General features: G+C 36.2%; 1 protein-coding gene and 1 long non-coding RNA gene across 2 annotated transcripts in view; one reads left to right on the top strand and one right to left on the bottom strand.

Annotated features, from left to right (window-relative positions):
- Window positions 1-10814, top strand: part of LOC144333474 (uncharacterized) — a 157198-nt gene extending 146384 nt beyond the window's left edge. Inside the window, exon 4 of the long non-coding RNA XR_013402142.1 lies at window positions 9020-10814. This is a non-coding gene — a long non-coding RNA (uncharacterized LOC144333474). The remainder of the gene's footprint in view (window positions 1-9019) is intronic.
- Window positions 1-24122, bottom strand: part of ABCA12 (ATP binding cassette subfamily A member 12) — a 210828-nt gene that overhangs the window by 21266 nt on the left and 165440 nt on the right. Inside the window, exons 34-44 of the mRNA XM_028831081.2 lie at window positions 23340-23592; window positions 22333-22419; window positions 21483-21576; window positions 17819-17946; window positions 16262-16349; window positions 14041-14146; window positions 5577-5631; window positions 4829-5006; window positions 3224-3339; window positions 1756-1915; window positions 404-657 (exon numbers count right to left, since the gene is read on the bottom strand). Of these exons, the coding sequence (XP_028686914.2) occupies window positions 404-657; window positions 1756-1915; window positions 3224-3339; window positions 4829-5006; window positions 5577-5631; window positions 14041-14146; window positions 16262-16349; window positions 17819-17946; window positions 21483-21576; window positions 22333-22419; window positions 23340-23592 (1519 nt within the window). The remainder of the gene's footprint in view (window positions 1-403; window positions 658-1755; window positions 1916-3223; window positions 3340-4828; window positions 5007-5576; window positions 5632-14040; window positions 14147-16261; window positions 16350-17818; window positions 17947-21482; window positions 21577-22332; window positions 22420-23339; window positions 23593-24122) is intronic.

Genomic DNA, 24122 nt, shown 5'->3' on the forward strand with positions numbered 1-24122 from the left:
TTCTTAGTCTTCTTTTCCCAAACTCATTGCCAACATGCTCCACAGTGAATCCTCTTTCCCCATTTCTGCCTAGAAAGTGTTTTCCATTTTCCCAAACTCAAAGACTACATCTTTTGTTTATGTACATATTTTCACTTCACCACTGTATCTTAATCTTTTTAAGGTTAACAACTGTGCTTATTTAATTTTATTCCCTCACTCAACAGCAATAGTTGCAGTCACATATTAAGATTTGATACCTATTTACTAGAATAAAATAGTGAATTATGCTAGAATTTTTTAAAGTTTTTGAGCCAAACATTTCCATATTACCAATGGAAAAGCTTAGATTATTGACTTCTTTCTCAATAGCTTGAATTGAGTTCTGTTTTAGATGTCAAACGTATGCTTTCATTACATTTACCTGAGTTTCTTTATCAGGGATTCATTGATTAAGAGTCTCAAGAAAAAAAACATGGTGCCCTGAGAAACCAGAGCCACAAACATTGCACCTAGTTTATCCATCTCAAAGGTTTCATTTGGGTATTCCACTCCATATGCTTTTAAGAAGTCTAGGACCGACTGTTGTTGAGAAAGTTCAATCAAACCGTAGCCAAAACAGAATTGTGGGAAAATCAGGAAAATGCGCTTGAGGGTTTCAGAAATAAGTTCTAAAGTCTGAAATAAGAGAAATAAAAATAAAACTCAGTGTTAAGCTTCCAAAAAGCTGACAAAAATTTAAAAATAGATGTAGACAAATAGTGAAACCTAAAAAGCTTATCTAGATTGACAATTATTGCCCATGTAGGCTGAATTTGCATATAACTATTTAGTATAGTAAATCGTGGATGTTTATCACCAAAATACAAGCAGAAAATCATTATATGAGGCCACCTCTAATGTTGGACCTAATCCTGGAGGCAAAATTATTTCTAGACCTGCCTTTAATCCCAGGAATGTAGGGCTAGCCAGCGTGTTGGGGTCTGACACAGGGTATCGTTATGTGCCTGAGGGAGGGAGGTACTTGGTACAGTAAAGTTTTGGAACTCAAGATAATCCCTACTTGGAGAGTGACTAAAATGGTGAAATGAGGTAGAAGAGCCAACATGTCTCCAAGAGGGGCAAATAGCTCCTTTTCACATTATTCACACGTGGGCCAACAACTTCCACTTCATGAATTTTCTTCCTTCTCCCAGAGTATGCTTGTCTAGTCCTCAGTTCACTTCATTTCCTCTCTATTCTTTTCTGTTCAATTGCCTGGCACTGTTAGTGCTTCTCTTCTCACTAATCGTAATTGTCAGCTCTGAATGGAAAGTGATGCTTACAATGAAGTAGTCTCCAATACATGATTGAAAGGGGATGAATTAAGTTTTTTCTCTATGAATGTTCAAATGAATCGAAGCTCATAGTCATATAACTAAGTCATTGTCCTTGTCACCACCATACCATAAGAATTTGTTAATGAGGAAGATGTTTAGCTGACCAATGGTTGCGATTTCTGTAGGGCCACACAATACATCTGATTTCACCTCCATCACCCCATTCAAGCCCTATCAGGTGTCAATAGTTTTGACACTCAGTACATACAATGATAGGCATTAACTTAGATGAGGCCCAAAAAGGATTTTAAAAGCTGTAGTTTCTCCTCTCCCAAATTTAATAGAATCAAATGATATTCTTCTTTTTTATGCAGAATAAATAAAATCTTTCTATCTGGAACATGTTGAAGCTTTTGATAAATTCACTGAAATTTAGCAGACTAATAAGGGACCTTACCGGATCATTAGGCTTTTCCTTGGAAAGAAAGTATACCACTGACAGGGAAACAATGGAATTAATGCCAAAAAATAAGTTGACACAGACATAAGTGATGAAGGCCATTCCTGTTTCATGGAAGAGTCCAGCCAGCAAGTACATCCAAGAAAATGTTGCATACCTGCAGGTTAAAAACACGATGAAATAAAATTATGCCTTGGCCAGGCATGGTGGCTCACACCTGTAATACTAACGCTTTAGGAGGCTGAGGCAGGTGGATCACTTGAGCCCAGGAGTTTGAGACTAGCGTGAGCAACTTGGCAAAACCCTGTCTCCTACAGAAAAATACGAAAATCAGCCGGGCATCGTGGCAATGACCTGTAGTCCTGGTTATTTGGGAGGCTGAGGTGGGAGGCTCACCTAAGTCCGGGAGGTCAAACTGTGGTGAGCTGTGATCATGCCACTGCACTCCAGTCTGGGTGACAGAGTGAGATCCCGTCTCAAAAAAGAAATGCCTTAGTTATTCTATTTTACAAAAAATAACCATTTAAATGGGCTTCCAAAGTAAAAATAACCATTAGGGATGAGTTGTCAAGCCTTGTAACTAGATCTCTCTTTCATTCCTTTTTGACAAAAAATCCAAAGAGTGTTTTTAAAAAACAGAAAAAAGCCTCTTTTAAGAAACCTTGAGTAGTTCTACATCATTAAAACTACAAATTAATCTCTCCTGAATATGGTATTATCCCGCCTAGGCAAGCCTTTTTGGTTGCTCAGAAATATGAGTTTAATCAGTATAAATCTTATAATTTAAAGTTGAGGAAAAGTAATGACACAGTTCAAGTCTAGCTGAGCAGAAAGAGCATGCTTAGAAGCTGGCTAGCCTGTTTTGAGCAAAACCTTGAGCAATTTGGGGGGCAATTAAATAGATCTAGAGACAGAGTTTCTGCATCAGCTACAATTGCTAATTAAGGGTTACTACCATGTATTCAGGGCAGAAAGATTTGTTATGCTAAGCATTGATTATATGAGCCTGTATTACCTATATTAGCTTACTATAGAAACAATATTATGTGTGTCCTTAGACATCTATAAAAAGATAAATATAAATAAATATACATGAATATATATGCACTTTATAATGCTATGTATACTCATATAGTCAATACATAAATTTATACATGTATACATATTTTCTAGTCATTCTAAAGCTTTCATTTTATGTAAATGAGATCACATATGTAAATTAGAAAGCATGACACTTGGCACCCAATAAATGCTTATTAATTTTAGGTATTACTATTAATAACATTAATTTTCAAAAGTATACTTTACAGTCTATGGACTAGCAAGTGCAATGTATTGTTAGTCTCACTCATGTCAAATGAAACCCCAAGACAATTGTAATTTAGCTAATGAGATTTAGTCCTATTTGTATCTAGGGGCATTTAATTCTATTAATTCTTCTTTCATTGCTTAATCAGCAGCTTACCCAAACAGGAGAAGTAGAAGAGATACGGCGCCTAGGTTGTTTTCACTGTAGAATGCAGGTAACTTGAAAATCGCAATGATACCAATTGAAAATGCTACAGGCACCAAGTAGAAAACCTATGGAAATATTTAAAACAATGTTTAATATGTGACAAGCATTTTTCAAAAAAAATCAATAACCCATCTAGTTTAAAACTCCAACAAGTTGACCTAGAAAAATTTGAAGAAATGAATTCTTATTTATGTTCCCATTGCTTGTAACATTCAACTTATTTTACATTGATTTCACTTTAGAATTTGTCTCCTGCAATATGAGGTTAAGCCAATCTCCATCTTTAACAGATATACAAGGAGTCCCTGGTGTTCCTGCCTTAGGCTTTGAGACTTGGGATGGTTCAGTGACAGAGGTTCAGTGAGAAAGATAAGACAGCCAGGTATCTTGGTATTACATTCAGTCCTCAAAGTATTGATTTCATTTTGAATCCTGGAACTCTCTCAGATGGTTGATTTCTGAAGCTTGGTTATCAGTGTGAACCACTCTGTGCAAAGCAGCAGGGCATCGGGTCCCACATATCCTCGTAATCACAGGTATATGAACAAAGAGCTTAGCATTTTGTTGACAAGTAGAAATATTAAATGCTGAGGAGTTTGCAGGAAGATGGACACAATGAAGGTGGTGGCAATTTAATTGGCAGGTCGGGGAGGAATCTCCTAAATTGGAATGAGCTCCAGATATAAGACAACAGAATCCTAAAGTACTAACTAGACCTTCACAGAAGTATGTACTTGAAATTTTCTTAACATTAAAGCTCTTGTTAAGTCCTGAACAGTCATTACTATTCTTTTAGATTTGACTTCTACAACAAACACATTTTAGACCTCACTGGATACATTAACAAAATGGATAATGCAGTTAATTACTCTCCAACCCTTTAAGCCAATGATCTTGACAGCAACTCAGACACTTTCACCATAATCACCAGGCAAATGCATACCCATCCTGGGCTTTTGGCCAACATTGGTATGTTTGGAGTCACGAACAACCATCTGAACTTGGGACCATTTTATGCAAGTGAGAGAGCTATCAGTGAAATACATTCCTTCTTTTTCCTACTAATCTTCTTTAATGTGTCATTAGCAGGGGCTACTACTTCACATTTGTCACTATTAGTTGATTAAATTTTTATAAGCTTGATTGTTTGGCACAATTAGGTAAGGGTATGTTGCTGCTAAGCTTCTATTTCTCCACAGGACTGACAGTAAGACTTCAGCATGCTTAAAATCACCTGGCGGATCTTTTTAAAAATGCATATTCTCCACACTCCCCTCCTAAGATATGGACTTAACAGATCTGGAGTGGGGCGCAGAAATACACATTTTAAGTGCCCTAGGGAATCTGATCTAGTCCACAGAGATGAGAGCAGGTAGGTTATCTTTCCTCCAACCCCTGGATAAAGATAAGCCTGACTCAAGTCATTTTCTTTATTTCCTGTCGTTGTCACAACAATTTGAACAAACTAGAGTAAATAACTCTTGAATAGAAAACTGATGTCTTCTATCCAAATTAATCTTTTATTTCCTGCAACGAATGGCATACGTTACTCACCATGTCATAAATGAAGTTTGTTACCCAGTAGCATGTCACACCAATGCCTGAAATGTGCTGCAACTGTTTGGCTTTGGTTTGATGTTCCCTTACAACATAGGTGACAAAGCTGGCGGTGGTGACAGAGTAGCCCATCAAGATAGACAGTGCCACTAAAATATCGATTAAACTGCTGATTCTAGAGTGAGCAATAGGGAGAGGAAAACACACGTAAGTTTTTGGAACTCTTTTCCTCTCAGAAAGATTCATAACCAAAACCATCAACAAAACAGTACAAGAGTTGGCTGTGACACAAATAAGGCATCCTGCAAGGCAGCCAGATAATATCTCCAACGTGACTCCGCCGTGACCCTCAGAATAGATGTAGTTCTAGTGCATCGGAATTGACTAGAGATATTTGATAGAAAAACCTCGGTCTCCAGCGGTTACAGAGTCTGTGCAAGGGATGTATCCTTCTTGAGCACAGAAACCATACTTATTTGCTATGCAGGGAAGTTGAAGTGATGTAGCACTTATCACTTGACTTATAAAAGCAGCAAACGCTGTGAGTCTGCAGTCAACAAGCTCTACTTGGCAAGCCCACTCTACACCCTTGCAGAAACTTCCTTTTATCCCTGTCAGTGACATATTACCAGCCCTTCTAGATTGACATTCATTCAGATACAACTGTGATTTCCAATTACAGCACTTTATACAGAGGCTCAGCCATGTCAAGGAGAAAGTAGTCATGCTAAAGATATCTGCTTACGTGGCTTGTTCTTGGTCTTGCACTCCTGGATAAGGATGACTATACATGATGATGCCTTAAAGAAGAAACAGTTCTTCTATTAACAGGTATTCAGTTAATCAGAAATACCAATTTTTAGATGAATAATATTCAACACTTTCCTCCTTATATTATCATCTAAACAATTTTATTTGGGGGACCTTTTTATAAAGGAAAATTATTTTTCCCCTAATCCCATGAATGCCATACGATTGGTGGCACTCACATAAAAAGAGGTTTTTCACATTGTGTTTAGAACCTTTCGGAAGGGAACGAGAATTTATATTTCTTCTTTTTTTTGAGACGGAGTCTTGCTCTGTCACCCAGGCTGGAGTGCAGTGGTGTGATCTCGGTTCACTGCAAGCTCTGCCTCCTGGGTTCAAGCGATTCTCCTGCCTCAGCCTCCTGAGTAGCTGGGACTACAGGTGCCTGGCACCTCACCCGGCTAATGTTTCATTTATTTATTTTATTTATTTATTTATTTATTTATTTATTTATTTATTTATTGTATTTTTAGTAGAGACGGGATTTCACTGTGTTAGCCAGGATGGTCTCAATTTCCTGACCTCATGATGTGCTCGCCTTGGCCTCCCAATGTGCTGGGATTACAGGCGTGAGCCACCGTGCCCCACCCCAAGAATTTATATTTCTTATATTGCCTTTCCCTCTAGTGTGTTATATTTAAATAATTATGTTCCATCTTTTCCTTCTATCTGGTCATATATATGTTTGTATTTCAACAGCACTTCAGAAACGTACATTTAAATAAGCAATTCAAAGAGGGACCAATTATTTATATGAGGATCCCTTAAAGAGCAGATAGTTACTTCCTCCATCCCTCTTTAGTGCTGTGTCTGTGGTGGGGAAATAGTATAGCCTGAGCAGACTCCTCCTTCCCTTTTATTGCTTCTAAGATGCTTATTTTTCTAGAGCTCTACCACAGTAGGGTTTGGGAACTTCAGCCATACCCGAGGCCTTTTCACTGAGACATAAATGTCTAAGAGGATTCAGAGATACTAGCTGGCTTCAAAAAAGTGGTCACTTACTTCCAATACAGTCCCAAATTGTGGGGATCTCCCAGTATTGCTTATGCTTGAGTAAAAAGCAAGGCTCTTTTTTTCCCTTCTTTAGGGGACCTTGGTTAGCCAAAGTCAAAAATGAGCTGTCAACAGTTTCCCAAAGGAAAAAAATGTGAAGGTAAAGTATGTACTGCCTGAGTGACTGTGGAAAAGAATGGTAGAGGATGCCATTGAAGATGGCTCCTAAATACTTGTTCCTATAGTGTCATAAACTAAGTGGGAGCTTTCTCACTTACTGTTCATATAGTATTAGCTCATTGTACTAGAATGTTAAGGCCCTTGTGCAGCACTGAATATTATAGATGATTCTAAAGGCAGATTCTCTCAAGTTATGTTTATAATTTTTATTAAGTAGAATGTAACATCTTTTAAAGTTGTGTTCTGCAACTGTTGTATATTAAAGAAAAAATATATAGTTAAAAAACTAACAACAACAACAAAAACCAAGTTGATTTATAATGTTAATCACATCATTGGAGGCATATATTTTTCTTATCTTTTGTATAAATTAAGGGGCCTTTTTTATTTATTTATTTATTTTTTGAGACAGAGTCTCGCTCTGTCGCCCAGGCTGGAATGCAGTGGTGTGATCTCAGTTCACTGCAAGCTCTGCCTCCTGGGTTCATGCCATTCTCCTGCCTCAGCCTCCTGAGTAGCTGGGACTACAGGTGCCCGCCACCACGCCCGGCTAATTTTTTGTATTTTTAGTAGAGGCGGGGTTTCACCGTGTTAGCCAGGATGGTCTGGATCTCCTGACCTCGTGATCCGCCCGCCTCAGCCTCCCAAAGTGTTGGGATTTCAGCCATGAGCCACAGCGCCCAGCCTACGGGGCCCTTTTTAACTGAGATTCAGTTTTTCTAGGGGCCCTACTTAAACCCTAATGCTAAATTATTATATAGGCAAGGGAGAACTTTTATTTCTGTTCTGTATTTCAGAATCAAGAAATACTCTATTTCACCAGAGAAATCCTTGCAAATACATTTTACTCCACTATGCAAAATCCTGTAGAACCAGTTTTTTATACATATTTTTAGCTGAAAGATCAAGGAAATGTGTCACAGTTGGGGACCTATATCATAATTATCTCTGTAGGTTCTACAGCATCCAGCATGATGTCCAAAGTAGAGAGACTGGTCAATAAATGCTTTTAAATGAACTCAAATCTTAAAATTTCAATTAATATTTTTCTCACATATAATATATATTAAAAATAAGACATCTTCTGATGTCTCTACAGTTATAAACCTTAAATTAGATGCTTCCCATGGACCATTGCTTCTAATGCAACAAAGTAAGAATAAACACTGGAGTGGAAGGGGCAATGTGTTAGTATTCTCGAAAAAGAGCCTTGTTGTATAACACTTGTTAAGGAAAACAAGCAAACCTGTATTTTCTGAGAAGAAAGAACAGAATTTTAATGTTATATTAACCACTAGAGGGAACCACATGAATAGAATAGATATTGACATTGCAAAGGAAAGCTAATTAAAAGACTTATTAGCATGTTAGAATTCAAAGAAAATCAGTTTTACAGTTAAAGTAAAATCCCAATTCATGCAAAATCTAACAAAGATGCCTTCAAACAACTAGTGTGTTGAGGGAGGCAGTGGGAGAATAATTGGGTTGATTGTTAAAACCAGTAATACTATTACAATGGTAGACCTCATATATGCATTAAGAAACAATAAAAGTAAGTTAGGGTGATGCAGCATTTCTTCTTTGAAAGAGATCGGGTTCCTTCCAGAGAGGGTGGAAACTTACCACTTCTGTAAGTCTATTTAAGAAAAATTATTAGAGGCTAGAAGACATACTGTTACTAATATCTATATAACTCAAGCTACATCTTATATTAGTTTTAATTAAACCAGTTTAGGGTCAAAATAAACTTTATGTTTTAGAATTCCTAATTCTTTATACTCTGTAATTTAAAATATAATGTTAGGAGCTACAACAAGCCTGCTGGAGTCTAGAGTGACTCAGATTGCCTTGGTCTAAATAAAGAGCACTAATTACAAAGGAAGCCAGAATACAGTTTTTAAAAAGCTGACCCTTCAAAAGCAGCATTGGTCTCTTGTTCTCTTTATCTTTGCTACATTTTCCCCTAGTTATTTCTATAGTTCTTATACTTTCATTGTCTGTCTCAACAATGAATGTCTTTTGCTCTGAATAAAACACTCTACTGAAAGTACAGTATCCAATAGTATTTCACACCAGGTTACACTAGACCCAATTCACTTTAGTCATCATTTAATTTAATTTACCACTTTTGACTTTGCTCTTTATTGATACTCTAGATCTAAGGACTATCTAGATCTAAAGACTATTCTTCTTGGTTCCTCCTACTAGGAAAATGCCAAAGCAATTGAGAAAAAAAAATACTGTTTTCTCTGAAATGAAGACTCTTCAAGATCCTGATGCTGGAATGAGTATTGGACTCTTTGGTCTATTTCTACAGTCACCAGTACATCTGGCACACACTATGATGCCCAACAGTAGAGAGATGAAAGAAATGTAGATGTTGGCATTTCTAAAAGAGATGTTGTATCTTTTATCTTACTTAATAGACTATTAGACTATAAATCTCAATCTTGGCCAGCAAATGTGTTTGCCAGCTTTTCTTTATTCTTTAAAAAAAAAATTGTAGGATCAGCATGGAAAAATAATTTGAGCAAGGCTCAAGAAGATGACATGATCTGATAAACAGTAATTGAAATATGTATATGTTTTAAAAGTCTGTTTCAAATTTCAAGCCTTATTTTAAAAACCATGTGAAAGCCTCTTGTGAAACCCAACTGAAGTAGGCATGGCTGAGTTCAGAGGAGCAGTGTAGAGGATTAGAAAAATAAACAGGCAGGAGTGAGACAGCCCTGGATTCAAATCCCACTTCTAGGCCTTAGAGAAATGATATAATAGTAGGGGATAATAATATTCACCCTGAAGACTGCTGTAGGGATCATCAATATTTCATATAAAGCATGTCATATGGTCAGTGCTCAATGAATGGCAATGCTTTTGTCCAGTTATAGAATTTTTTAGTATAAAAGTTTTGTCTTTCAGAAAATTAACAAAGATATTCAGGACCAGAATTCAGCTCTGGATCAAATAGACCTGATATCTACAGAACTTTCCACCCAGAAACAACAGAATGTACATTTTTCTCATCACCACATGGCACTTACTCTAAAATTGATCACATAATCAGAAGTAAAACACTCCTCAGTAAATTAAAAAGAACTGAAATCATAACAGTCTCTCAGACTACAAGGCAATTAGATTAGAACTCAAGATTAGGAAATTCAGTCAAAACCACACAACTACATGGAAATTGAACAACCTTCTCCAGAATGACTCTTGGGTAAATAATGAAATTAAGGCAGAAATCAAGAAGTTCTTTGAAACTAATGAGAAAAAGAGAGAATGTACCAGAATCCCTGGGAAGCAGCTATAATAGTGTTAAGAGGAAAATTTATAGCATTAAATGCCCACATCAAACAGCTAAACATCTAGGTCTCAAGTTAACAACCTAACATCTTAACTAAAATAACTTAGAGAACCAAGAGCAAATAAACCCCAAACCTAGCAGAAGACAAGAAATAACCAAGTTCAGAGCTGAACTGAAGGAGACAGAGACACAAAAAGTCCTTTAAAAAATCAACAAAGCCAGGAGCTGTTTTTTGGAAACATTAATGAAATAGACAACTAGCTAGACTAACAAATAAGAAAAGAGAGAAGAATCAAATAAACACAATCAGAAATGATAAGGGGGATATTACCACTGACCCCACAGAAATACAAACAACCATCAGAGAATACTATGAACACCTCTATGCAAGTAAACTAGAAAATGTAGAAGAAACGGATAAATTTCTGGACACACATACCCTCCCAAGACTGAACCAGGAAGAAATCGAATCCCTAAATAGACCAATAACAAGTTTTGAAATTGAGGGAGTAATAAAAAACCTACCAACCAAAAAGAGCCCAGGACCAGATGGATTCACAGCTGAATTCTACCAGAGTATAAAGAAGAGCTGATACAATTTCTACTGAAATTATTCCAAACAATTGAAAAGGAGAGACTCCTCCCTAACTAATTCTATGAGGCCAGCATCATCTTGATACCAAAACCTGGCAGAAATACAAAAAAAAAAGAAAGAAAGAAAAAGAGGCTGGGCGTGATGGCTCACACCTGTAATCCCAGCACTTTGGGAGCTCAAGGTGGGTAGATCACCTGAAGTCAGGAGTTTGAGACCAGCCTGCCCAACATGGTGAAACCCTGTCTCTAATAAAAATACAAAAAATTAGCCAGGCATGTGGCAGGCACCTGTAATCCCAGCTACTTGGGAGGCTGGGGCAGGAGAATTGCTTAACCACAGAGGCAGAGACTGCAGTGAGCTGAGATTGTGCCACTGCACTCCAGCCTGGGCAACAGAGCGAGACTCTGCCTCAAAAAAAAAAAAAAAAAAAAGCTTCAGGCGAACATCCTTGATGAACATCAATGCAAAAATTCTCAATAAAACACTGGTAAACTGAATCCAGTAGCACATCAAAAAGTTTATCCACTACAATCAAATTCGCTTTCATCCCGAGGATGCAAGGTTGGTTCAACATATACAAATCAATAAATATGATTTATCACATAAACAGAACTAAAGACAAAAACTACAAGGCTATCTCAATAGACACAGAGAAGGCATTTGATAAAATTCAACATCCCTTTTGTTAAAAATTCAAACTAGGTATTAAAGGAACATACCTCAAAATAATAAGAGACATATAAGGCAAACCCACAGACAATAATATACTGAATGGGCAAAAGCTGGAAGCATTCCCCCTGAAAACTGGCACAAGACAAGGATATGCTCTCTCACCACTCCTATTCAACACAGTATTGGAAGTTTTGGCCAGAGCAATCAGGCAAGAGAAAGAAATAAAGGTATTCAAATAGGAAAAGAGAAAGTCAAATTATCTTTGTTTGCAGATGACATGATCCTATATCTAGAAAACCCCATTGTCCCAGCCCAAAAGTTTCTTAAGCTAGGATAAGCAGCTTCAGCAAAATCTCAGGAGACAAAATCAATGTGCAAAAATTGCTAGCATTCCTATATACCAACAATAGGCAAGCAGAGAGCCAAATCATGAATGAACTCTCATTCACAATTGCTACAAAAAGAATAAAATACCTAGGAATACAGCTAACAAAGGAAGTGAAGGACCTCTTCAAGAGAACAACAAACCACTGCTCAAAGCAATCAGAGAGAACACAAACAAATGGAAAAACATTCCATGCTCATGGATAGGAAGAATCAATATCATGAAAATGGCCATACTGCCCAAAGTAATTTACAGATTCAATGATATTCCCATTAAACTACCATTGACATTCTTCACAGAATTAGAAAAAAAATTTTAAATTCATATGGAACCAAAAAAGAGACAGAATAGCTAAGACAATCCTAAGCAAAAAGAACAAAGCTGGAGGCATCACACTATCCAACTTCAAACTATACTACAAGGCTATAGTAATCAAAAAAGCATGGTACTGATACAAGAACAAACACATAGACCAATAGAACAGAATAGAGAATTCAGAAATAAGACCAACATACCTACAACCATCTGATCTCTGACAAACCTGACAAAAACCAACAATGGGGAAAAAGATTCCCTATTTAATAAATGATGCTGGGAGAACTGGCTAGCCATATGCAGAAAATTGAAACTGGACCCATTTCTTACACCATATTCAAAAATTAACTCGAGATGGATTAAATACTTAAATGTAAAACCCAAAACTATAAAAACCCTAGAAGAAGATCTAGGCAATACCATTCAGGACATAGGCACAGGCAAAAATTTCATGATGAAAATGCCAAAAACAAAGCAATTGCAACAAAAGCAAAATTTGTCAAATGGGATCTAATTAAACCAAAGAGCTTCTGCACAGAAAAGGAAACTATCATCAGAGTGAACAGACAACCTACCAAATGGGAGAAAAATTTTGCCATCTATCTGTCTGACAAACGTCTAATATCCAGAGTCTATAAAGAACTTAAATTTACTGGGGAGAAAAAAAAAAAAAATTAAAAAGTGGGCAAAGAACATGAACAGACACTTCTAAAAAGAAGACATACATGCAACCAACAAACATATGAAAAAAAGTTCAACATCACTGATCATTAGGGAAATATAAATCAAAACCACAATGAGATACCATCTCAAAATAGTCAGAATGGCTATTAGTAAAAAGTCAAAAAACAATAGATGCTGGCAAGGTTGCAGAGAAAAAGGAGAGCTTTTACACTGTTGGTAAGAATGTAAATTAGTTCAACCATTGTGGAAGACAGTATGGTGATTCCTCAGAGATCAAGAGGCAGAAATACCATTTCACCCAACAGTCTTATTACTACATATATACCAAAAGGAATATAAATAATTTTGTTATAAAGATACATGCACATATATGTTCACTGCAGCACTATTCACAATAGCAAAGACATAGAATCAACCTAAATGTCCATCAATGATAGACTGGATAAATAAAATGTGATACATATACATCATGGAATACTATGCAGCCATAAAAAGGAATGAGATCATGTCCTTTGCAGAGAGATGGATGGAGCTGGAAGCCATTATCCTCAAGAAACTAATGTAGGAACAGAAAACCAAACACTGCACATTCTCACGTATAAGTGGGAGCTGAATGGTGAGAACACATGGACACACGGTGGGGAACAATACATACTGGGGCCTGTCAGAGTGCAGAGGATGGAAGGAGGGAGAGCATCAGGAAAAATAGCTAATGGATGCTGGGCTTAATACCTAGGTGATGGGTTGATCTGTGCAGAAAACCACCATGGCACATATTTACCTATGTAACAAACCTACACATCTGGTACATGTACCCCTGAACTTAAAATAAAAGTTGAAGAAAAATAACAATAAAATAAACAAGTAACCACTAACATATGTCAAAAAAGAAAGTTTTGTCATCATGTTTAGATTTGTGAACAATATTTGTAAACATTAATTGTTTTTAAAAATTGTTTAGCCTGTAGACAAGCACATCGTTTAAAAATATTTTTCTATGAGCTATATCTACTTGGTTCACAGCAGACATGCACATGAAGTCAGCATTATTATCCTGATTTGATAAATGAGAAAACTAAATTAACCCAAAGTTAAGAGGATTATTCAGAATGTTCCATCTGGCGGTAGTTACTACTTCTAAACTCCTTTTAAAGACCTGTGATTTAGATACCATAAAATACCTGCCACTGTGAAGAAACAGGATATAAAGTGCATTTTTATACGGAGAGTAACAAAAGTTGCAATACAAGACACTTTTGCATTAGTAACTTTACCATGTCGGGCAGCATCGTATTTTGACATGTTAACTCGCAGAAGGAAATTATTCAGGCTGTTGAGGTAAGCTGGAAGGGAGTGATAGCCTTCTGGATCATACCATACCTATTAAATTCCAAAAGAAGGCAAAATCAATATTGCATTCAAATAAATGAGGCTGTCTTAACATCTGACAGGCTATCTTATTTATATTTAAAATAAGAGCATCAATTTTCCAATAATTTATTTTATCTTGGAAGATTATGCACTGTTCTCTAGAGTACTGACCATAGGCCTATAAATTTCCAATTTGGAAACAGGCAGAAATTGGGAAGAGAGTTGTTCTGTGGACAGCACTAAGTTATTAGTTATTCAGGTTCTCTTCTAGGCAAAGCTTGAAATAAACTGGAGAAATCATTATCCACATCCCTGTGGCAGATCCATGGGATTCTGAGACTAGAATTAAAGTAACCTGACTGTCAATAATGGTAATAAAAACTAATAGAATAGACCAAGCTGGAGAAATAAATAAAATACATATACATTGTGTCCTTAGCATAAGATTAAAAACCTTGAAATTCCTCCACTAATTTATTTTTTATTTTTTACTTTTTATTTATTTATTTATTTATTTATTTATTTATTTATTTGGAGATGGCGTCTCGCTTTGTCGCCCAGGCTTGAGTGAAGTGGCGCGATCTCGGCTCACTGCAAGCTCCGCCTCCCGGGTTCACGCCATTCTCCTGCACAGCCTCCAAGTAGCTGGGGCTACAGGCGCCCACCACTGCGTCCGGCTTTTTTTTTTTTTTTGGTATTTGTATTTTTAGTAGAGACGGGGTTTCGCCATGTTAGCCAGGATGGTCTCGATCTCCTGACCTCATGATCTGCCCACCTCGGCCTCCCAAGGTGCTGGGATTACAGGCGTGAGCCACCGCACCAGGCTTCCTCCACTAATTTTTGATTCCGAATTATAATCTACAAAACGGGGTGTGATTTTACATACTATGTCAAAAATAGATTTAATATACTGATGAACCTCAATTCAAGAAACCGAATTAATAATTCAAAATGGCACAGTTGATTTGGAGAGAAATGATTTTATATTAGAAATTCCCATGTTTATGCAAAAATATTTACTCTGTGTGTGGAGAGAGAAGAGAGGAAGAAACAGAAGGCACTGAAATCCCCAGCACCACTATTTACTTTCTATATGATTTACTGTAAAAATCAGCTAAAATAGGCTCAGTAATATTTATCACACAGGGATGCTGTGAGGAGAAAATTAGGTAGTTTGTGTAAAAGATGATACTAGTGGTTGGCACATAATAGTCACGAAATGGACATTAGTTTCCGCACTTTCCCAAAGACTGTGTATGTCTCTTACTACCAGATGAGAAATATGTGAAGAGAACTTTAAATCCCTTTGAGTACCATTGATCACATAGGTAAGAATATGCGTTTTATCCCGTGACTCTATCTCATTTTAGGTATAATCTAAAAGGAAAAATACGTGAGCAGAATTATTTATCTCCATTAAATTCAGTTAAGTTTCCAGGTTCTTTAAGAAGCAAAGGTAAACAACATGCATTTTCATTCTCTAAACAGTTATGACATATATACTATTGAAAAGTGCAGGTCATAAATACATAGTGTTACCTCTGAAGGAAGTACATCCCTTAAACCATCACACAGATTGAGAAATAAGAATTGCCAGCCTCCAGAACGCCTTTTCCCTGACCCTCCATGTCCTTCCAAATCCTAATACCCTCCCTTTCCCCTAAACAAATGGTTGAGTTTTGCCTATAAACTCTCAAAGTTTACAGTAAATGTAATCATAGTCAGTGTATTCCTTTTTGTCTTTTCTTTTCCTTATTGATAATGTTTGGGAGATTTAACTTCCTTGTTATATGGAGCTGAGTTCTTTCATGTCCATTGCTGAAAGTTTTATTGAATGAATATGAAACAGTTTATTTCTATATTCTGCATGTGGGTATTTTGGGTTGCGTTTTTGGCTATTATGAGAAATGCTACTATGTATACACATGTGTACACGTGTCCTGATGCTAATGTGTACATGTTTCCCTATGGCACATACACAGATTTGGAACCACTGTGCCCTGGGTTATGCACAATGCCAAATCGATTGTACCCACGTTTTGTTTTCACTTCATGAAAATGCTTAAACATATCAATTTCACTTTCTCATTTGTATGACATTCCAGAAAAAAGAACAAAATTTACCTTGGCAAGTGTTCTATTGGCAGGGACTCCTGTTATATCAAAACGAAGGTCTTTTGTCAAAGGCAGCCCAAAACTCCAACCTCCATATCTACAGAGAGTAATAAAAATGTATCTTTGGTTTAGTGGAGAAAATCTTCTTAAATAGATCTAAAATACTTAACAAGGAGCTCAACATTTTTTTCTGTTAGGAACACATTTACAGTATAAAATGAATACTACCTGACAAATATTTTACATTTTTATCAATTCTTTTTATCGTGTTTCAGTCTCAAGTGTACACTATAACTAGAGGCAATAAGTTCTTCTAAACAATTGCATATGTGTAATAGTCATCCTGAAAATGAGTGACATATAATGTAATCAAGTTCTCCATCTTAACTGACCCATGCACTATCTCAAATATCTTAATATTTTAGTATTCAAATATTCCTTTTAGATAATTAATACTGAAGTGATATAATATCAGTTCATATCTTTTTTCAAATGGCTCAATTTCTTCTATATAACAAATTTTCCCCTATATTGTCCCCAGATATTATACATACATTTTTTTCCTGAATATTTGAGGGCAAGTTGGGTCTATTTAACTGCTTGTCAATTCATGGTATAAAAATGAAAAGTTGATTTTTAAAATGCAAGTAGTGATTTTAAGAATAGGTTAATTTAACTGCCTACCAAATTAAGGTCAGATTAAATAAATAATGGTGCAATCACACTAGATAGTCACTAATCTTGTGACTATCATCCTAAATGTAATGCTATAGAGCTATATATTTTTGACATGCAAATAACATCATAGTATGTCATTCACTTTTTTTAAAGGCAGATTTTAAGATAGTTGGTTTATAATAAAACCCACTTTGTTAAAAATATTTACATGTATATCTGTGACAAGGAAACTTCTGGAAGGATATAAACCAAAATATCAATAGTGCTTATATCTGTGTGGAGAAATAATATTCTTTTTCTTCTTTTTGCTTATCTGTAGTTTCTAATTATTTTTTACAATGAATATTAATCATGGATATATATTGAGAAACAAAGGAGGGAAGAGATGAAAGAAAGAAGAAAATGGCAGCAATTGAAGGCCTACCAACTTTGTGTCTATGATAAATGCTTAGGTGGCTTAAGTACAAGCCCATTTCGTTGCTACACATGAACAACACATTTTGTCCACATGCAGATATCACACTCTTAAGTTTTGAGATATTCATATTGGAACTGAGGCCAGTTGTCATCAAAAGTCATGCCTTAAACCTCTCCAAGTTGGTATGAGCCAGTCAATAACTTCTCTTTGACTTCAAGGAAAAACAAATGTACAAATTTAACATTACATTTTTGAGGCCTAAAATAACCAATGGTTTTCAGTTTGCTCAAATAAATCTTAATTTAGAGTCATTATTTACATTTCAATATATAAGGTTGTTTAAATAAAACTGAGAATTTAACCATGTAAAATGTAAACAATAGAAATTTATATCTATTGTCTCTAGTTTAGAAGGCAGCTACCATTAAAATTAGAAAGCAATTAAATAGGTTATAAACAGAGTATTTTACCTTTTTTGGACAAACTCGTTTGCAGTTGATATAAGATAATTTTCCATTCGTTGCCCAGTGAGGTTATAAATTACTTGGGATGAGTAAGTTCTTCTGTGAGGTGGGGAATAGTTAAATTTAGGACATTCCTGGAAAATGAAGTTAAAAATGAATTTTTTCTGGCCAATGCTGTGCAAGTTAAATAGACAATGTCAAGGAGCTTCAGCCTCATGATTTGTCTATTACTGCAACTGGTAGAATGTGATAAGACTGTCCTTTGACTCTAAAGAGCTTTGAAAAAGAAGTCATCTCACCTACGCAAGAAATTAGAACAAATAGTTATTAGTCATGTAGAGCAAATCCCTATGTTTAGGACTCACTTAAAGGCCTGAAAGAACACAAGTTAACGAATGTGTGATATTTCCTTCACTGTGCTGAGGCTTAATATGTTTGGACAATAATGTTAAACATTAAGATGATAAAATTTCCTCAATAATTCTTGGGGAAGGAAAAAAAAGTTGGCCACAAATTGAAAACATAACACTTTTCAAGGATTGATAGCAGTGGATGAAAAGTGTATGATACATTAGTTTTAGGTATGTAACGTAAGAGTCAGAGCTTAGTTATATGTATATTAGTTAATATTATATATGTATATGTGTGTGTATATATATATTAATTTTATATATATAAACTTTTAGTTTGGAATTATTTTAGATTTACAGAAAAGTCACAAAGCTAGTGGAGGGTTCCTGTGTACCCTGGTTACTTTCCCTTGTGGGTACTTATATTACCAAGTATATTTGTTTAGAGCTTAGTTTAACCATTTATATTTATGCTTGTAACTTTCTGTACTTCCTGATAACTTAATTTTCAGTGTAGCTTCTCATGCTTCCTTGCAATGAAGTTTAGTTTGGGAAAAGTCTAGCACTTTTTTATAGTGCCACCTGTATGTATATCTCAAGAACATAAAGTTCCAGCTTGCTCTAAAAAATCGGTGCTGGATTTTATCTTTTATCAAGTTATATTAACATGAAGATCGCATTCCAGAATGACACTGCTTTCACAAATAATTAAAAGAGAATACTCTTATGTATTCAGTATAATTTTTAAATTATACTATATGTAGAGAAATGCACATGTATTATCTGTACTACCTGATAAATTTTGACAAACTGACACACCTGTGGAACCAGTCACCAACAAACAAGATACAGAACAGGACCAATACCCCAGAAGCCCCCTCATCACACTCCCTGCAAATCACTATCCCTCCCAAAGTAACAGACACAGATTAGTTTTGCCTATTTTTATATTTTATATTAATGGAATAGTATAAATGTGTTTTCTTGTGTCTGTTTTCACTCATTATTATGAGAATCTTCCATATGTATAGTGGTAGATCAATCATTCTCATTTTGTACATATACTACTGTGGAAATATATTTGACATTACCTATTCTGTTAGTGGGCATTATTCACATTTCTGATGGGTATACAGTAAGAGTGGAATTACAGGTCCCACAGGTGTGCAAATTTTTAGCATTAGAATATATTGCCAAGTAGTTTTAAAAACTGTTTGCACAAAATTAAATTCCCAGAGCAGAGTATGAGAGTTCTGGCTGCTGCATATTTTTGTTAACACTTAGAATTTTTCCTCTTCTTCATTTTAGCCATTCTGGTGAGTGTGGAGTGGTATTGCATTGTGGCTTAAATTTGTATTTCCCTGATGACTACCTTTTCATATATTTATTGGCCATTTGGATATGCTCTTTGTACAGTGTCTCATGTTTGTTGCTAAGTTTTCTGTTGTCTTATTTATCTTTTTCTCATTGATTTGCAGTTCTTTATATACACATTTATTCTGGATACGAGTCCTTTGTTGTATATTGTGAATATCATTCTCTACTCTGCAGATTTCCTTTTTACTCTCTTAATCTTTTGATGTATATGCAGTATAATTTTTTTCCCTCTCAAAAAACTTAGAACTTTATTCATATTGTACATCTGGTATACAGAGCATCAATTATGCAAAGTGACCTCATTGTTATTAAATAGTTGCAAATAGATTTAGGGATGTTAATTAAATGACAAAATTGGTTGGAAAAAATTGAAGATCTGCTGAATTTTTAATGTACTTTAATTTATTTATTTTGAGACAGGGACTCTCTCTGTCATCCAGGCTAGAGTGCTATGGTGCAATCACAGCACTGCAACCTTGACCTCATGGGCTCAAGCCATCCTCCCACTTCAGCCCCACCAAGTAGCTGGGACTACAGGTGCACACCACTACACCCAGCTAATTTTTAAATTCTTTGTAGAGATGAGGTCTCACTATGTTGCCCAGGCTGGTCTCGAACTCCTGGGCTCAAGCAATTCTCCTACCTCCCAAAGTACTGGGATTACAGGCATGAGCCACTGCACCTGGCCTAGATTTTTTAGATTAATAAAAACTATACAGATTTCAATTTTACATATTAAGTTAGGTAACTTTTATTGTGAACTAAAGAAATACATAAAGCACTTCTGAAGTTAGCTAAATGAGATAAAGGATTTTAAAACTTTTAATACTGGGTTAAGACTAATTTTTTTTTTCCACCCAGGCTGGAGTGCAGTGGTACAGCCTTGAACTCCTAAGGCTCACGCCATCCTCTCACCTCAGCCTCCTGAGTAGCTGGGACCACAGACGCGTGCCACCATGCCCAGCAAATTTTATTTTACTTTTTGTATTTTTGGTAGAGATGGGGTTTCACCATGTTGCCCAGGCTGATCTTGAACTCCTGAGCTCAAGCAATCCACTAGCCTCAGCCTCCCAATGTGCTGGGATTACAGGCTTGAGCCATCACACCTGGCCAAGACTAATTTTTAAATATGCAGGGATTCCAAAAGATTCTTATTGGGTCCCAACTCCTACTGTTAGTAACTATTTTGCATAAGAACGCCAAAATGGGTTGCATTCACTGAAGATATTTTCATTATAAAATATTATACCAAGACACTTCAGTGTACAACCGTATGTCACTCTGAAGAAAATATTGCAAGAAATTTAGTTGGCAATATAGTAACTAGTAGAAACTAATAGTGACTTTTTTCTTCGACAATTTTGAACTTCTCTAGCGAATCTGGTTCTCGTGAAAGTGTGGTGAACTGATAGGCTTAGAAAACTAAGGTCTGCATCTATAGAATACAGACGGAGTAAGTGATGAATAATTTTTTCCTGTTTTTTTCAGGAAATGATTTTTTTTTCCCTGAAGCCTGGAGGTGTTGCTTAGAGACATATGGAGTTCTGTTCTAGACTTATACATTATTGACTTCCAAGCTGACCACTATAGTGGCAGTCTTGCTATATTTCAAATATGACAGTTATGGTCGCATTTTTTTTTTCATGTGAAACATAGAGCCTTCTACTTAGTTCTAAATTGAGACCAAAAATTCATTTTCGGTTGGTTTCCACAAAGACCATCATAGAATTACCTACCTTTGGAAATTGGTCCTGTGATGGATTTAAAACAGTAAGCTGATGTTCAAAGTCAATATTTTTGAGTTGCCCAGATCCATATTTCGGAGCTGCTAGCTTCCATAAAATGAACTTTTACTGATTCTTTGGTAAGCTAGATAGATCTTTCGAGCTTCGATATTTATTCCCGTATTTGTCCCATTTCACTGAAACTGAATTCCATCTTACCTGGACATTTTCTGAGCAGGAGCAAACACCAAAATTAGTGATGGGTTCTCCACTGGTGTTCCATTTTTCCAGACTGTCTTTCTTTAAACACCGTCTGCAAGTTTAAATGATATCGCTGTGAGATGTGTATGTATATGTGTTCTCACATTTACATATGAGCATGTAAACAAGTATTTGGTATAAAGTTCATGTGTGTAGTCACAGATACAATTTCCTGATTTTTCATAACTTCAATGTACATTGCCCCACCATTTCCAAAGGATTTGACATTTTGTGATGGGGGACAAGGGAAAGCATTTATTGATTATATAGTATTGAGACCAGTGCTTATTGAATTGTCTTAATTGTCAGGATGGGGCTTTTTCTCTCCTTTATTCTCTTTGCTCTTTTCATCTTCTCTTCTGACAGGAAGAGGATACTTTAGCATAATAATACACCAAGGTCAAGTTTACATGAGTTATGTATTAATACTATCTTAGACATTAGAATAAGCAACACTGTATAGTGCAAATGAGAGCTGGAATCTCAGCTAGATAAGTATCTTAGTCTCTGTGAACCTCAGTTCTTTATCTGTAAAATGGGACTAATAATCCACAAGGTTGTGACTATTAAATGAAAATACAAGAGAGTTGTACAAATCATGAGATATCTAATATTTATTGGTATAGCATAGGATAACTAAGAAATGAACTAAAGGAGATAGACAAAAATCTGTTAAACAGGGATTTCTATCAGGGTACAGCTTTCTTCCAGGCAAATAACAGACACACACACACCCCCACGTACACATGAACACACTCAAACTGGAATGTTGAAAACAGCACAAAATAGAAGAGCAAGAACCACTTACAGATCACTGGTGTTCAGACACATGTTGTCAACTCCAGGGAAGTCCCACATTGCCGAGACAAGTGCTTCTGTGCTCGGGTGATAATTCCTGCAATATGAAAGGACAGAAAAAAATTCATGATTTTTCTACTAGTCTCCCATATTAAAATCATGCTTGAAGAAATGAAATGTGGCGTATATAGAACGGTTTTCTTTTTCTTTTTTTGAGACAGAGTCTTGGCTGTGTTTCCCAGGCTGGAGTGCGGTGGTGCTATCACACGACTCAGTGCAACCTCAGCCTCCCGGATTCAAGCGATGCTTGTACCTCAAACACCCGAATTGCTGATATTGCAGGTGAGCGACACCAGGCCTGGCTAATTTTTGTATTTGTAGTAGAGACGGGGTTTTGCCACGTTGGCAGGCTAGTCTCAAACTCTGCAGCTCAAGTAATCTGCCCACCTTGGCCTCCCAAAGTGCTAGGATTACAGGCGTGAGCCACTGCACTCAGCCTAGGACTGTTTTCTTAATCTAAGAAATCTAAAGAAAGACACAGTCTCAGGAAAAGAAAGAAAGGTATCACAGGAAAATGCACATGTCTCTATTTGGCTGCCTTCTTATTCACCTAATTGTCACATGCATCAGTGATCACCTATTGTATATGTAACATTATATTATACAGGATTCTGACATTGCTATTTAATATTTGTGAGACCAATAAAAAGTTATTTGCTGTATATTACAACAGATTGGGAAGCCACACCTAACCTGGCTTTCTTGATTAAAGTCTAGTCATTAAAAATAAATATCTACTATAACTTTAGTTTCAGATGAATGCAAAAACTGAAAAAACTATTTGTTGACAATAGAAGTAACACACTGCAATCAATCCAACTGTTCATTTTTAGCAGAATCAGGTACCGTGGCTTCTAAGTACTTTATTCTCCAGCATCTCATGGCATTCATTCAGGTACAACCACACTCCTGGCAGCATTTTGGAGACGTTCTTTTATTTAACAGAAAGAAACTTACCCATAGAAGGCTGTCTGTTCGGAGGTACCATAAAGAGAGGGGGAGATCTGAATCTCTGGATAACCGTTGCTGGAATTTCTCAGTGTGCCAAGGCCCATGGCAGTGGTCACAAAGACAATGGGGAGGATAACCTGAGCAATGAGACCTTTCCAATTCCTGCGGGTGTGGTGGAACCTCTTGATGAGTATAGCCATGATCTTCTTCAGCAACAGCCCAAAGCCATCCAGCCTCTCTCCCCTTGTCAGAATTTTGTCTGATGAAGAAAAAGAGATTGGATATGGTTCTGGGAAGTCTTGATAAGGAATAAAGTAACTTCAGAAACTATAGATAAATGGTATAATACAGTGTGGTGGGAAAAGCTTTTAAAGATTTGGATTTGAGGTTCAGCAATTTCATTTATCAGCCTTAGCCTTGGACCTTCCATTGGGAAAACAGAAAACTATAATGTCCATCTCATACAGAACTATGTGAAAAGTGATTTGAAAATTCTAATTCACTATACACAAAATATTATTAGTCATAGGCATAGTAATTTTACATGTCAAAGTTAGATATCTAGAATTTCATAAAGGATTATTGTCTTCAAACCCTAAAGTCTCAACACAGGCTCGGTATATATTACTAATACCCAAGAGATGGTCTCTAGGAAGGACTAAATTCATGTGAGACAAATACAAATACAAACTCAAACACCAACCTAATCTAACAATTTGTTCCTACTGTGAGTAACTTAGTGACTGTAAGTCTAATTGGCTCTGATTCTAACATGAGGTCCAATTAATT

The sequence above is a fragment of the Macaca mulatta genome, chromosome 12 (assembly GCF_049350105.2).
Source record: "Macaca mulatta isolate MMU2019108-1 chromosome 12, T2T-MMU8v2.0, whole genome shotgun sequence".
Lineage (NCBI taxonomy): Eukaryota > Metazoa > Chordata > Mammalia > Primates > Cercopithecidae > Macaca > Macaca mulatta.